The sequence below is a fragment of the Podospora bellae-mahoneyi genome, chromosome 2, assembly GCF_035222275.1.
Source record: "Podospora bellae-mahoneyi strain CBS 112042 chromosome 2, whole genome shotgun sequence".
NCBI classification, from domain to species: domain Eukaryota; kingdom Fungi; phylum Ascomycota; class Sordariomycetes; order Sordariales; family Podosporaceae; genus Podospora; species Podospora bellae-mahoneyi.
The window spans coordinates 3,532,389-3,545,841 of NC_085881.1; the positions used below are offsets into that span (position 1 = coordinate 3,532,389).

Genomic DNA, 13,453 nt, shown 5'->3' on the forward strand with positions numbered 1-13,453 from the left:
GAGGAATGTGAAAGTAAATTATCAAAGATGCAATTAATGGCCAAATCCATACAAAGTGTGACAGATAACACAATTCTCCCAGCAGTTCCTCCAACGGTCTTGGACGTCGGCAAACGCCGTTGAGATTTCTCACTGCCGGGCCCGATCTGGGGCGCCAAGACATCGACTGATCCCCACTTATTTTTTCTAGCTGCCCCCTGCAGGCAGAGAGAGCTCCTGCAGCTCTGAGCAATCGCTTCCAGGCGCAAGAGAGCTTGAAGAAGCTCTCACAACTTCTGACTTCTCTCTAATCTTTTGACCCACCAACGATGTGATAGCAAAATGACCGTGATTTACGGGAGGTCAATCGGCCGCGCTCTGCCCAGGCTGGGCGCTCTTCGTTCCGTTCTCTCATGCTCTCGTTTTGGGGATGATATTCGATACCTCAGCATCACGGCCCATAGATACGCCAACAGCGATGCCAAACTGGACTTGCCAGCTTTGGATCAGAAATGGCGGCAGAGATGGGCAGCTTTGAAGAGTACCAAGACCAGCGACGGAGCTGAAAAGAAATATGTCCTTCCCATGTTTCCATATCCTTCGGGGTATTTACATCTGGGGCACCTCCGCGTCTACACCATTGCCGATGTTGTCGCCAGGTTTCACTCCCTTCGAGGACATGATGTCTTGCTACCAATGGGATGGGATGCCTTTGGACTTCCGGCCGAAAATGCCGCTATCGAGAGAGGCATTGACCCGGCCACCTGGACCAAGTCCAACATTGCCAAGATGAAAGAACAGCTCGACGTCATGAATGGATCCTGGGACTGGTCTCGCGTACGTTTGCACCTAGCCTTGAACTTGGCCACCTGGCTGACATGACTACCCTTCCCCCCAGGAACTGGCAACCTGTGACCCAAGCTTCTACAAACACACCCAAAAAATCTTCCTCCTCCTCCGCGAGCAAGGCCTAGCCTACCAAGACGAAGCAGAAGTCAACTACGACCCCGTCGACAAAACCGTCCTCGCTAATGAGCAAGTCGACGCCAACGGCTGCTCCTGGCGTTCCGGCGCCAAAGTCGAAAAGCGGAAACTAAAACAATGGTTCCTCCGCATCTCCCAATTCAGAGACTCCCTCCTCCAAGACCTCGAAATCCTCAGCAAAGATAACAACTGGCCTGAGCGAGTCCTAACCATGCAAAAGAACTGGCTAGGCAAATCCACCGGCGCAACCATCAAGTTCCCCCTCATGGCCTTTGAGCACATCACCCACTCCGCTATCGAGGTCTTCACCTCCCGCCCTGACACCCTCTTCGGAGTCCAGTACCTCGCCCTCGCCTCCACCCACCCAGTCGTAGCCCAGCTAGCAGCCAAAGACCCAGAACTGCAAGCGTTTCTAGATATCCTCCCCGGTTTACCCCCCGACTCCAAAGTCGGCTACCTCCTCCCCCACATCCGCGCGGTAAACCCCCTAGCCTATCACGACGAGACCCCCGAGGCGACAAAAAGGTCTATCCCCATCTACGTCGCCCCCTACGTCCTAGGTGATTACGGCGAGGGCGCCGTCATGGGCGTCCCCGCCCACGATGTCAGGGATCACTCGTTTTGGAAAACGCACCACAAAGACGAGCCAGTCCGGTTCGTCCTTGCCGCGTCGGAGGATGAGTCCACCACCGCCATACCAAACGAGCCTTTTATCGACCACGGCGTTATGACCGCCCAGAGTGGTCTCTTCAAGGGTCGTTCCTCTCAGGAAGCAGGCGAGATGCTCGTGCGTATTCTTGAAGAGGCTGAACTGGCCAAGCCGGTGGAGAAGTGGCGGTTGAGGGATTGGTTGGTCAGCAGGCAGAGGTACTGGGGGACGCCGATCCCGATTATTCACTGCGGTTCTTGCGGTGCGGTGCCCGTTCCGGAGGAGGAGCTACCGGTAGAGTTGCCAGAGGTGGATGAGCACTGGGCTGGAAAAAAGACGGGTAACCCGCTTGAGACAGTGGAGGAGTGGGTGAATACGTCTTGTCCTCAATGCCACGGCCCGGCGAGGAGGGATACGGACACGATGGATACGTTTGTTGATTCGAGCTGGTATTTTGCGAGGTTTATCGACCCGCACAATGATGAGGTGCCGTTTTCGAGGGAAAAGGCAAGGAAGATGCTGCCTGTTGATCTCTACATTGGCGGGATTGAGCACGCCATCTTGCACCTTTTGTACTCGAGGTTTATTTACAAGTTTCTCATGGGTTCGACGCTGGTTGGGGAGACGGAAGGGGTGCAGGAGCCGTTCAAGCGGTTGATTACACAGGGGATGGTGCACGGAAAGACGTACACTGACCCTGCCACGGGGAAATTCCTCAAGCCTGACGAGGTTGATCTCACTGATCCGGCCAGACCGAGGGTTGTGAGGACGGGGGAGGTGGCGGGGGTGAGTTATGAGAAGATGTCCAAGAGCAAGTACAATGGTGTTGATCCTACCGATGTGATCAACTTGCACGGCGCGGATGCGACAAGGGCGCACATGCTTTTCCAGGCGCCGGTTAGTGAGGTGCTGGATTGGGATGGGGACAAGATTGTGGGGGTTACGAGGTGGTTGGGGAGGGTTTGGGAGCTTGTTCAGCGGGTTTCGACTATCTTATCATCGGCCTCGGTGAGGGAGTTTTTTGAGCAAGAAGCGGCTAGATTGGGAACGATGAAGGAAAAGGAACTCCAACAGTGGGATAAAGCTGCGAGGGTGTGGAGGGAGGTGCAAAAGACTGTTGAGAGTGTGACGGGGTCGTACGAAAAGGTTTACGCGCTGAACACGGTGGTGTCGGATTTGATGATTTTGACGAATGTGATTATCGAGGAGGAGAAGGGTGTGCCGGATGGGGTGAAGAGGGAGGCGGTGGAAGGGCTGGTGAGGATGATGGCGCCGATTACGCCTGCTTTTGCGGAGGAGTGCTGGGCTGTTCTTCATCCTGGTGAGACGTCGATTTTTAAGAGTGAGAAGGGGAGGTTTCCGGTCGCGGATGGGACAGTGGATTTGCTGCAGCCGAGGAAGCAGGTTTGTGCGGTGCAGGTGAATGGGAGGTTGAAGTTTGCGGCCGAGATTGCGGTGCCGCCTGAGGGGTTGGGAGAGGAGGAGAGGAGGGAGTGGGTTGTTGGGGAGGTGCTGAAGACGGAGGAGGGGAGGAAGAAGTTTGAGGGTGTTGATGTTGGAAAAGCAAAGAAGGTGGTGGTGATCAAGGGTGGGAAGTTGGTGAACTTTGTTATGTGATGTGGGATGAAAAAGATGACTTGTATTTTTATTGTATTGATGGAGTGGTAAACACCAAAATAAATGAGCGATAGATTATGCTCATTCCTTGGACTTTCTTCTCCTGGGTGTAGAGGAAGGAAAAAGCTCACCGGCCAGCTCCGTAGAGGTGGCCAGCTACGAAACCCTCGGTAGGGTTTGCTTCGCAGTTGGGTGTTGTTGTTGATTTGGGGGGGTCGGTCGATATCCTTGAAGGCCATCTTGAGAGACAGGGCCTCACTGAGGAATCGAACTCATGCGTCCACGGAGCCCTGTTTCCAGGGGGGCATTGTTCATTGCCTGATCCGGGCCACCTACGTCTTACCCGCTGAGCCATCTGACCATTCCAGTTTCCAGAGGAGTGCGTAGGTGGTTGTTGGAAGGAGCATGGTTAACCTAATATATAAACCATGGGTTGCTCTTGCCTGCTCTTGCTCTTGCTCTTGCCGTGAGGCATGGGGTGTTTCTGAGGAAGGTGCGACTTCCATGACCTCGGGAGCAAGTGCCACGATGGCTACCTTCCGTGATACCCTCCAGTCCTGGAAGGAAGTCCACCGCAGATTGAGGAAATGAGGAGCTTAAGTATAAACAACCGGTTTGCGATCATCATTTTGACGTTTGTGGAACGAGATCGGATGGTGGGATTAACACTTCAACAAATCACACCACACCACCACTCAAACCACCCCCTCCCCAACGGTCTTGTCAATAATCCTTCCTCCAAAAATACACCCCCCTCCCATTCCCCCTCCCCTTCACCTCGACCTTCTCCTCATTATTCCTCAGCGATATCCTCTCCTTTTCCTCCCTCTCAGGATCATCCCTCCAAATCTCCACCGTCCCCGCATAATTCTTCAGCTCCCCTCCCCTAACAACCATCTCCGCCACCCTCGTCGCCTGCTCTACATCCCCCACCTCAAAAAGCACCCTTTTCGGCTGGAGGACACTCACAATCTCGAGCAACCTTGCATAAAACACATCCTCCGGCAGGCATACATACCCTTTTCCTAGGTTCACATCCGGAACAAGAGCGAGTTTAGGCTCGTATAACCGGACAGAACGTTCAGTGTTTTTGTTGAAGCCAGCGGGGGAGATGTAAGGGGGATTTGATGTCAGGATGTCCAACTCTCCCGAGGAAAAGGGGAGGGAAGAGAGGAAGGAAGGAGAAAAAATGTCGGATTTGGTAAAGGTTATGCTTTTGGAGGCGGAAAGGGGGAGGTGGGAGAGGGAGATGTTGTGGGAGAGGTTTTGGCGGGAGAGGGAGATGGCGAGGGGGGAGATGTCGACTCCGAGGATTTGGCTGGTGGACGGGAGGAGGGAAGCTATCAAAAGGGGGATGCAGCCTGTTCCTGTGCAGAGGTCGAGGATTTTGAGGGGGGAGGACGAAAAGGGAAGGAGGGTGGTGAGGTGGGTTATTATGGATTCGGTTTCTGGTCTGGTCATTTAAGGTGGATTAGTTTGGATATAAGTACCAAGGAAGATGGAAGGGTGAAGAGGGCATACCGTGGGATGAGAACACCTGGTTTGCAGAGGATATCAAGGGGGCCGAAGGGTTGGTTGCCGAGGATGTATTGTAATGGTATCCCCTTTTCCCGCTTGAGGCAAGCTTGCCATATTCCAAGCTTTCGGGGCACGAGGGAATCGGTTGAGTTGACGTGCTCTTTTATCCAGCGGAGTTCGTTGGCGGTTGAGTCCAGGGTTCGGCAGACGGGCAGAAGCAGGGGAGCAAAGGGTGATATTTGGTTCCGGGCTTGTCGAAATAGAGATGGTGCGAGTCGGGGCATTTTGATCTTGGGTGTGTGGGTGAGATAGATATCGTGATTTGGGCTGAGATGAGAACTGACATGAGTGAGCTGCTGGTGAGGCGAAAGGAAGAATTTTGAGCTACGAACCCCGGAATCGATGATGGTATTTCAGAATAAATAATGAGATTTTTGAGTAAATGACTACATTCAACAGTTTCAAAAGCACCCTTTTGGCTGTTTACACATGTTGAGGTGAAGCTGTATCCTAGTGAAGTGAAATATTTTACTATCGGGTCTTCGTGTATATGCATACCCTGATAGCACCGAAACCTTTGGTTCACAAGAACTTGGATATGATTACGAATATACTTGAGACATAATCCACCAAGGAGCTCTCTGTCATCATGCAACTACAAACTGCGTCTTACCTGCCAAGACGTCCAACCCGCCCAGTCATTCCTTTGCCATGATACTGCAACGAGTAGTTCAGGTGTGCGCCAGACCAATAACCCTGAGAGGGTTTGCGACCAAAGCGAAGTCACCACCATCATTCCCGACAACGCCGACATGTCCCTCGCCAACATGTGCATGCGCACCCACCCCCGAGTTTCCCGAGGGGTTTGAAATTGACCACAAGACAAATATCAATGGACTGATTTCCAACTACGCGCAACATGTCCTGGTTTGCACGGGCAAAGACGACTGGCCGTCCCGCATTGAGGACGACAGCAGTGGTGATAACCTCGCTGCTGACCTGCGTGAGTTAGTTGGACGTGGGGGTCAGTTCAATGATGTATTCCCCCCCCTCCCCCCCGCCCTTTCGAGCCTCACACTTGCACGCTGATATTAACCATCGTCACAACATAGCCATTCCATAACATCTCAGTCCTCAACGCTTCATTCCCCTCATCGCCTGCTCCCAAATTACGGCCTGAGTTGCAGACCACGTCAGCTTACCTCCTCCCTTCATTCAAGTATGTCCCTTGGCTACCGCGAGTCTCATTTGATAGCGTTGAGGCACTGGTGAGGGGCTATCTCCTCCCTGAAAAGCTGCACCCATTGCATGACGGGCTGTCACCCATTCACCGAGACCGTCTACTTCGCAAACCCGCCTATCAAAACGCTCTGTACGGTGTTAAGGACGTCGATGAGGTTGTGGTGCTCATCTGTGGACATGGAGGGCGGGACCAGAGGTGTGGTGCTTATGGGCCACTGCTGAGGGGCGAGTTTGAGAAACGACTGCCTGAGAAGGGCATCGAGGTGGTTACAGGGCCGGTGGAGGTGGAGGTGGACGAGACAGTTCAGGCCTTGGAAGACGGGGAAGGGAAGAAGAAGGACGAAAGAGCCAAGACGGCGGCCAGAATTGGTTTGATCAGTCATATTGGTGGACATAAGTTTGCGGGCAATGTCATCATTTATATACCTCCAAAGCAGACAACCAAGGATGGGGTGCGGCATCCGTTGGCTGGTCATGGGATCTGGTATGGGAGGGTTGAGCCGAGACATATTGAGGGCATCGTGGAGGAGACAATATTGCAGGGAAAGGTGGTAGAAGAGCTCTTCAGGGGAGGTATCACTCAGGATGGAAAGATTCTGCGACTTTGATGTGGCAGAGCTGGTAAGGTAGTCCGTAGATATAGTGGCTGCATATGACAGTCTCCATTGTCGGGGTCTAGGATCGGATAGATGCATATGCACGGACCCTTTTTCATTCTGGCCCCCATCTTCCATTGACACTCACCTCGCTTGGTCTTTGGTTCTTTGACCTTCTCCCGGATACAGAAAACGACTTTACCGTACACGATCTTGTGCCCTGGAGATGTCGGGAAGACTCGTCTCATCGGGCATACGCCTGCCAAAACACGTTGCTGGAGATGGGAGACTCGACCCCATGAAGATCTCGCTCTCATCACATGCTCAACGACAGACATTACAAAGAATATACACGCAAAGGTCCCAGCATCGCCAATTTCATGTCTCACCTTCTCAGGCAGCAAAATCTAGATTTGACTCCCCCAAGTCGGAGAAAGATGAATCCAGATTCGCCGCTGCCAAGTCGAAGGAAAATGCTCCAAAATCAACCCCAGAGCCAAATGCAGCCCAAGACCAGGGGGAGCCACGCGTCACCAGGAAGGAGGTGAAGCGAGAGCGAACGAAAATACTCCTAGAACAACGGGAACAGAAAGTCCGAGAGCTAGAAGCACAAGAGAAAGAAAGACTAGAACAGGAAAAACAAGAGGCAGAGAGAGCGGAACAAGAGAGGCAAGAGCTCAAACGACTGGTCAAGGAACAACTAGGCCTAGAAACAGAAAACCCAGCAAAAGAGGAGAAGAGCCGGTCAGAGCAGAGTTCGAATGTCGTCCGCAACATTTTCTTTTCCGGAGTTGCCTCGGCCGGTGCCCTCGTCTTATGGGAGATGTGGAGGTTTGCTTACAGCACCGAGCCACTCAACGACCAGAAGTTTTCACCATTTGAGATTGTTGACCGGCAACAAGTGTCTCCTACGGCCTTTATCATCACCGTCAAGCCGGTTGTATCACGCCTGGGCGGTCTCGCCAGCCAGTGGAAGCTGGCATGGCTCGAGACGCTCCAGCACAAACTTGCGTGGGAAGGTACCTGGGCTGTTGAGATCAAACAGCCCGAACTCCAAGTTGCGAGAGATTACACCCCCTTGCCGGAGCTGGATGTACTTAGTGCTACAAACGAGTACGACACTCGCGGCCGTATCGAACTCTTCCAGCTGCTCAAGGGTCTCTTCTCCCCACAACAATCCATTCCCACGTTCAAGTTCCTAATCAGGAGAACAGAAGGCGGGGAGGTGAGCAGCTGGCTAAGCCGCAGAAAAGTGGGGGACACCATTGAACTACGCGGACCACACCAGAGCTTCAATGTCGTCGCCCGGGCGGGGTACAAGGAAGCGGAAGAGCCCAAAAGGGTCGTGTTTCTCGCCGGCGGAACAGGCATAGCACCAGCCCTCCAAGCAGCCGGGAGCCTCTTCCGGGAACACGGACAAACCTTGAAGAAAATGCCCCAAGTCGACATTATATGGGCCAACCGGTCAAAAGAGGACATCAAGACCGACAACCCTGTCATTAAGCTTCTCGAGAAACTGAAGGAAATGTCTCGAGGGAAGATCAACTATGTTTGCGTTGTGGATGAGGAGCGGAGATTCATCACCGCGAATGATATCGTCGCCAAGACGCAAATCACACCGCCGCGAAAGTCATGGTTTTGGAATTCTTCAAAGGCCGAATCAACCCCGTCAAAAGACGATGTCAACTGCTACTACCACTCCTCAAAACACCTGATTACTTCTGCGGGTGAGGACTATGAGAAGGTTGATGGGGAGAACCCACGACGGCAGTGCGCCTGCCCTGTTGGAAGGCCGAGCTTTAAGAATCTGCTTATGGTGTCTGGGCCCGAGGGTTTCAACAATCACTTTGCTGGACCAAAGTATTGGGCTGACGGCAAGGAGAGGCAGGGCCCGGTTGGGGGTGTTATTGGGGAGTTGGCGAAGAAGTACCCAAGTTTGGCGAGCGATTGGCTTGTGTTGAAGCTGTAATCAAGCAGGATCACGTAACCTTGGAGCAGGTTATATGCCATGTAGGAGGTACGTAGAGGGGCCAGCAAGACACTTTTGGTTTGGGTGGCGGACCAGAAAGAATCTAATGCTAGATATTGTTGGTTGAGCACCAGTCACCACAACATGGCCATAAAATTCTAACGAGTAGAACATGAAGAGAAACTTCCTAGCTGTTTAGGAACCTTCTCTCCCCACATAAACGCCATCCAATGCAGTTAAATAGGTAAATGACAAAGCCCGCACCAACCACACCATGCTTCTTCATCCCTATCTTCCCCCCTTCAAATCCCCTGAACCTTTCTGTAAGAAGGCGGCTTCATAGTCCGTTGAATCACCTTTGCCGCCCAAGTTGGGATCAAGCTCATGGCCAGGATCGCCGCAACTCTCCAGTAAAAGCCCCTACCGTACTTGTTAGCCACTGACCCCTCCACCCAAAATACACAGCAAGGAAAGAAAAACTTACACCTCCATCAAAAACCCCAAATCAAAATACCCTCCCAAAAACGGCACACTTCCCACAAACACCAAAAACGTGCCCACAATCGACACCACCATCACCCAATGCCACGTCGTAATCTCCACCGCCACCATCAACAGCTCGTTCAGCACCAGCACGGTATAACTAACCGCCACCATCCTCGGGCTATCCACCTCGGTCAAGACCTGGCTCAACCCCTGAATCAGACACCCCTGGTAAATCGACACAAACACCCACACAAAAAAAGTCCGGTAGCTCAAGCTCCTGCCCTCGGTCAATTCTTTGTACAGCTCCGGATACAGGTTCGCCAGCTCCTCGTCCACATCCTTGTCCAGGACAAGACTCAGCACCGGTGCCGCCGTGTAGATGGTGGCGTACCCGACCATCAACCAGTCTTTGTACAACCCCAACGGCTCAAAGTCGACCGCGATGCTAAACATTGTCTGGCACACCGCAATGATCAACCCTCTGTGGATCACAAACTGGGCCAACTTGGCGCTTCGTTTGTACGAGTTCCTCCCGTGCCACACCAGCAGCTTGGTCAAGTGACAAAACTGCTCGATGCTGAAATCAGCCGCAAGACTGGCCTGTCGTCCTTCCTTGCCAACGATACCAACCCCTACATCCGCCGCCTGAATCATACTAACATCATTCCCTCCATCCCCGATACAGCACACCCTCTTCTTGGTATACTCCTTGATCAGCCTCGCCACCTCCGCCTTTTGCGTCGGCGAGCACCGACAAGCAACAACCGTCGGCAACTTCACCGCCACACTGATAAACTCGGTCCGATAATGCGTCAAAAACAACCCCAAACTCTCCCCATCAATCAGTAAGCAGCTGTCCGGCTTGCTCCTCAAAAAGTCAATATGCTCCTGCGCGCTGTCCTTCCTCCTCAACTTCTCCACAGTATGTATATACTGCCCCCTCGCCACCAGCTTACTGCTCACACCTACACACCTCGCCGTCTCAACCTTGTCCCCCGTCAGCATCCAAATCTTGATCCCCGCGTTCCTCAACAGCTCCAAACTAGGCTTCACATCCCTCTGCAGCTTATCCTCCACCCCTGTGACCCCAAGCAACTCCAAATCATGCTCCAGATACCGGCCCACCACCCCCTGCACCCCGGCCTCCCGTCCACTAATCGCCAAAGCCGCCCTCTTATACTCCTGCTCAAACTCCCTGTACTCCGCATTACTCAACCTCTTCCTCCCCACCACCAGCGTCCTCAGCCCCTCCCTAGCCATATTCGCAGTCTCCTCATCCAACCAATCATTCGCCGCCACAATCCCCGTCATGACCGTATCCGCCCCCTTTTGATAAAACCAAATCTCCCCATCCCCATCCCCTGTCTCATTCAACCTCTCTGCAAACCTAACCACAATGCCCATCCTCTTCCCCTCGCTCGTAAAAGGGAAAATGTCCAATATCCTCACCTTCACCACCACCCTCCCCGTCTCAGTACTCTCCAAAACAATACTCCTCCTGTCCCGATACGCCAACCTCAGCCCAACCGACTCAGTCCACTTCACAATCGCAATCTCATCCGGACTGCTCGCCTGATAAGAATTAACCATCCTCCCCGTCCTCTCATCCTCCTCCGTAGTAGGCGTAACGTTATGACACAGCGCCAGCGCCATCACCACATCCCTCACCCTCGACCCAATCTCCCTCCTCTGCCTCGTAGCCCCAGCCCCCATCCCCGCAGCGCTCGAGCTCGACGGCGTGGCCAAAGGCGGATTGGACACCTGGCTCAGATTCGTAGCACCAAGATTAAACCCCTGCCTCACATACCCCGCCACCTCGTCCATCGCATCATTAGCATACGACACCGTCCCGACATGAATCTTCTTCATCTCCATGTCGTTTTGCGTCAATGTCCCCGTCTTGTCGCTGAGGAGATACTCGATCCTCCCCAAGTCCTCCGGTATCGTCGACGTCCTCACCACCGCGCCCGGGATCCCGGGGTCCCGCTGGATAAACCATGAATAAACCGATTTTCCCATGTCGAGATTGACACGGAGGGAAATCGGCACGATGGTCGAGAACAGGACCAGAAACTTCATAATCTTGATGTACCACACGTCAGTCTTTGTGTTGCCGAAACCTTCCGCCGCGACCAGGATGATGGACAGGGCGAGGGTGAGAAAGCAGAGGATTTTGGTAAGCGAGTTGATTTCGTATTCGAGAAGGCCAGTCTTCGAGCGGGAGGGCGAGGTTGACAGGGCGGAGCGGGTTTGCGGGCCGCTGTAGATTACCACCGCCAAGGTGGTGGCGTGTGAGGCAATGACCGTGTTGGCCCAGGCGGTGTTGTCGATGGAGAGGGGAGCTGCCTTGGCTTGCTCATCGCTGCTGGCAAAGGCGTTGGTGCTCACAGCATCCTGCCGTGTGGGCAGCAGCTCCAAGGTACCGGTGAACTCGTTGACCTTTCTGTCTGGCTTGCCAGCGGTGACGCGAAGGCGAACAAGCTCCTCGATTGGTAGGTTTTGCGAGAGGGGAGAGGCAAGACGTAATTTCCAGTCAGTTTCACCGTCGAGCTGGTCTGTTCTGATAAAGGTTTCTCCGTTTGAGCTTCCCTCAGCAGCTCCTCCGGCAGCGGACTCGACATCCTTTGAGCTGCCCTGCCCAGGATCGACAGGGTGATCGACCAGTAGCGACTCTTCTTTCGGTGGTGGTGCTTCCGGCTCTCCTTGGTGGGCCGCGGCTTCGTTTGAAAGACACTTTAGAACAATGACATCGGCCGGTACACGATGCCCCTTGCTGAGCTTCAGGACATCGCCCACCTTGAGATCCTTTGACTTTTTGCTGATTTCATGAACATGAGACGAAGCGAAGCGGTGTGAGCCGTCAGCCTCCATTTGCTCTTCCTCCTCTCTGATATCCGACAGTCTGTCCCCTTGTGGAATAGCACGTTTTGAACCTTTCCGTACGTGAGATGATTTGAGTGTTTTCCTTGACCGAAGATTCACGCTACCCACTCCTGGTTCGTCGAACTGCAGTACCGTATACAATTCAGAGTTGGCCTCATTGTCTCTCCTCCTCCTCTCGAGATCATCATAGGCTTCCTTCCCCAGAGTGATCACCAAAACAAACGCTAATGGCGCAATGTACGTGGAAAGATAACCGATTCTCAGCGCCGGAATGATCTGCGACAAGGCCACCAACAAAAAGTACATGTTGAAGAAGAAGGAAAACTCGTTGTACAGCGTCACTGGCAAAAAGCTCCACGCTGTGTACTTGGCGTTTGATATCGAGTTTGGTGGGAACCGTATTACCTGTCGTGAGCCAACAGCCACCAGTCTGGATGACGATGGGTCGTCCTCTTCTTTTTCCTCTTCCTCTTGGTTGTCCTTGCCATGATCTGCGCCTGTTCCCGACATGAAACTAGGCAGCCGGAGTCTCCCAACCCGAAGGGTGTCGGCAGTAAAAGATCGTCGTCGCCGCCGCGGGCCTGAACCACCGCCGTGCTCGCTGAGCAGCGGGGCATCGTCTCTCCCGCCCGTGCTGGCATCGGAGTAGCGTGGGTTGTTTCCATCATCGTCCCTCAGAAGCGCCTCGGCGTCTTCCTCGCCTGCGGCCCGGCTGCGTCCCAGCTCGCCGTATCCATTCCGGTTAGCCCCTCGACGTAGGCCACCCATACGAAGCGTACGCAAAGCTATCCTCGGAGCTCGTCGTTCGGTTTGTTTTGGCTGCTGACTGGCCTGCGAGGAGCCAGAGGCGGGAGTCGGGTCGAGTTCTTCGATATCGAGATCTAGTTCGGAGTCCGAGTCGTCCGGCGAGTCTGGCGGAGCAGACGGGTGGTACTGGCTTGGGGGAGGCATTCCCGCATGAGATTCGGGCCCTCAAAAGAGGCGTTGGGTACCAGGGACTGGCTTTTAAATTTTAGACGACCTCCTGTTCTGATTTCCGCTGGTCGGAACTGCCTTCCCTTCTAGAAAATGAGTAGCAACAGTGTCGTCCAGTTCCTTCCTATCGACATGTCTTGTGCTCGACAAAGAGCTTCCATAAAAAGGGTTATTGAGTTTGTGTTGCCAGCGGGGGGGGGAGGGGGGCTGAACGGAGCCAGTTTTGAGGATACGTTGCCCTTTAGTGCAAAAAGACGGCAAACCTTTCTAAAACTCTCTATGTTCTTGTAGTAGAAAGCAAAAAGCTGCTACCTAGAGATGGGATATATAATAAAAGAGATGTCGAATCTCAAAAATGACGAATGCTCTTCCTGAAAATAATACCTAAGCCACAGCTGGCCAACACTGGGACGTCCTGTTACGAATGCAGTTGCGCACCTGCAGCCGTTTAGCGCATAAATGTAACGGGACTCGGAAGATCGCGGTGTCCTGCTATGTATCTGTTAATGCAATACGGCCCACATGGCTGCGTCACTGTCTGTGCACGTGAAAGTG

General features: G+C 53.4%; 5 protein-coding genes across 5 annotated transcripts; 3 read left to right on the forward strand and 2 right to left on the reverse strand.

The window, feature by feature from the left end:
• The first annotated feature begins 226 nt into the window (after positions 1–226).
• LEU5_1 (coenzyme A transporter) lies at positions 227–3,301 on the forward strand. Its single transcript, XM_062876691.1, has 2 exons — positions 227–816; positions 878–3,301. The coding sequence occupies exons 1-2, from the start codon at positions 322–324 to the stop codon at positions 3,227–3,229; spliced, it is 2,847 nt and encodes a 948-aa protein (XP_062735311.1). The 5' UTR covers positions 227–321; the 3' UTR covers positions 3,230–3,301.
• A 377-nt stretch (positions 3,302–3,678) lies between these two features.
• Positions 3,679–5,244, reverse strand: QC761_209530 (uncharacterized protein). The gene is made up of 2 exons (XM_062876692.1): positions 4,751–5,244; positions 3,679–4,682 (listed from the first exon to the last, which is right to left on the reverse strand). Exons 1-2 carry the CDS (start codon positions 5,029–5,031, stop codon positions 3,953–3,955), a joined length of 1,011 nt encoding a protein of 336 aa, XP_062735312.1. The 5' UTR covers positions 5,032–5,244; the 3' UTR covers positions 3,679–3,952.
• Positions 5,245–5,458: 214 nt separating this feature from the next.
• On the forward strand, positions 5,459–6,597 carry AIM32 (Altered inheritance of mitochondria protein 32; the record flags this gene model as incomplete). Its single annotated transcript, XM_062876693.1, has 2 exons — positions 5,459–5,750; positions 5,879–6,597. The coding sequence occupies 2 exons, from the start codon at positions 5,459–5,461 to the stop codon at positions 6,595–6,597; spliced, it is 1,011 nt and encodes a 336-aa protein (XP_062735313.1).
• Positions 6,598–6,811: 214 nt separating this feature from the next.
• Positions 6,812–8,554, forward strand: CYC2 (mitochondrial peripheral inner membrane protein; the record flags this gene model as incomplete). The annotated part of the gene is made up of 1 exon (XM_062876694.1): positions 6,812–8,554. One exon carries the CDS (start codon positions 6,812–6,814, stop codon positions 8,552–8,554), a length of 1,743 nt encoding a protein of 580 aa, XP_062735314.1.
• A 61-nt stretch (positions 8,555–8,615) lies between these two features.
• On the reverse strand, positions 8,616–13,307 carry NEO1 (putative aminophospholipid-translocase). Its single transcript, XM_062876695.1, has 2 exons — positions 9,039–13,307; positions 8,616–8,974 (listed from the first exon to the last, which is right to left on the reverse strand). The coding sequence occupies exons 1-2, from the start codon at positions 12,872–12,874 to the stop codon at positions 8,857–8,859; spliced, it is 3,954 nt and encodes a 1,317-aa protein (XP_062735315.1). The 5' UTR covers positions 12,875–13,307; the 3' UTR covers positions 8,616–8,856.
• Positions 13,308–13,453: the final 146 nt, after the last annotated feature.

Excerpts from the sequence above, each read along its gene's own strand:
- LEU5_1 (XM_062876691.1), top strand. The coding sequence starts at position 322 with ATGACCGTGATTTACGGGAGGTCAATCGGCCGCGCTCTGCCCAGGCTG. Across the intron at positions 817-877 it reads GATCCTGGGACTGGTCTCGC|GAACTGGCAACCTGTGACCC; the intron begins GTACGTTTGCAC and ends CCTTCCCCCCAG.
- QC761_209530 (XM_062876692.1), bottom strand. The coding sequence starts at position 5,031 with ATGCCCCGACTCGCACCATCTCTATTTCGACAAGCCCGGAACCAAATA. Across the intron at positions 4,683-4,750 it reads CCAGGTGTTCTCATCCCACG|ACCAGAAACCGAATCCATAA; the intron begins GTATGCCCTCTT and ends TTAAATGACCAG.
- NEO1 (XM_062876695.1), bottom strand. The coding sequence starts at position 12,874 with ATGCCTCCCCCAAGCCAGTACCACCCGTCTGCTCCGCCAGACTCGCCG. Across the intron at positions 8,975-9,038 it reads TTGGGGTTTTTGATGGAGGT|GGGCTTTTACTGGAGAGTTG; the intron begins GTAAGTTTTTCT and ends CAAGTACGGTAG.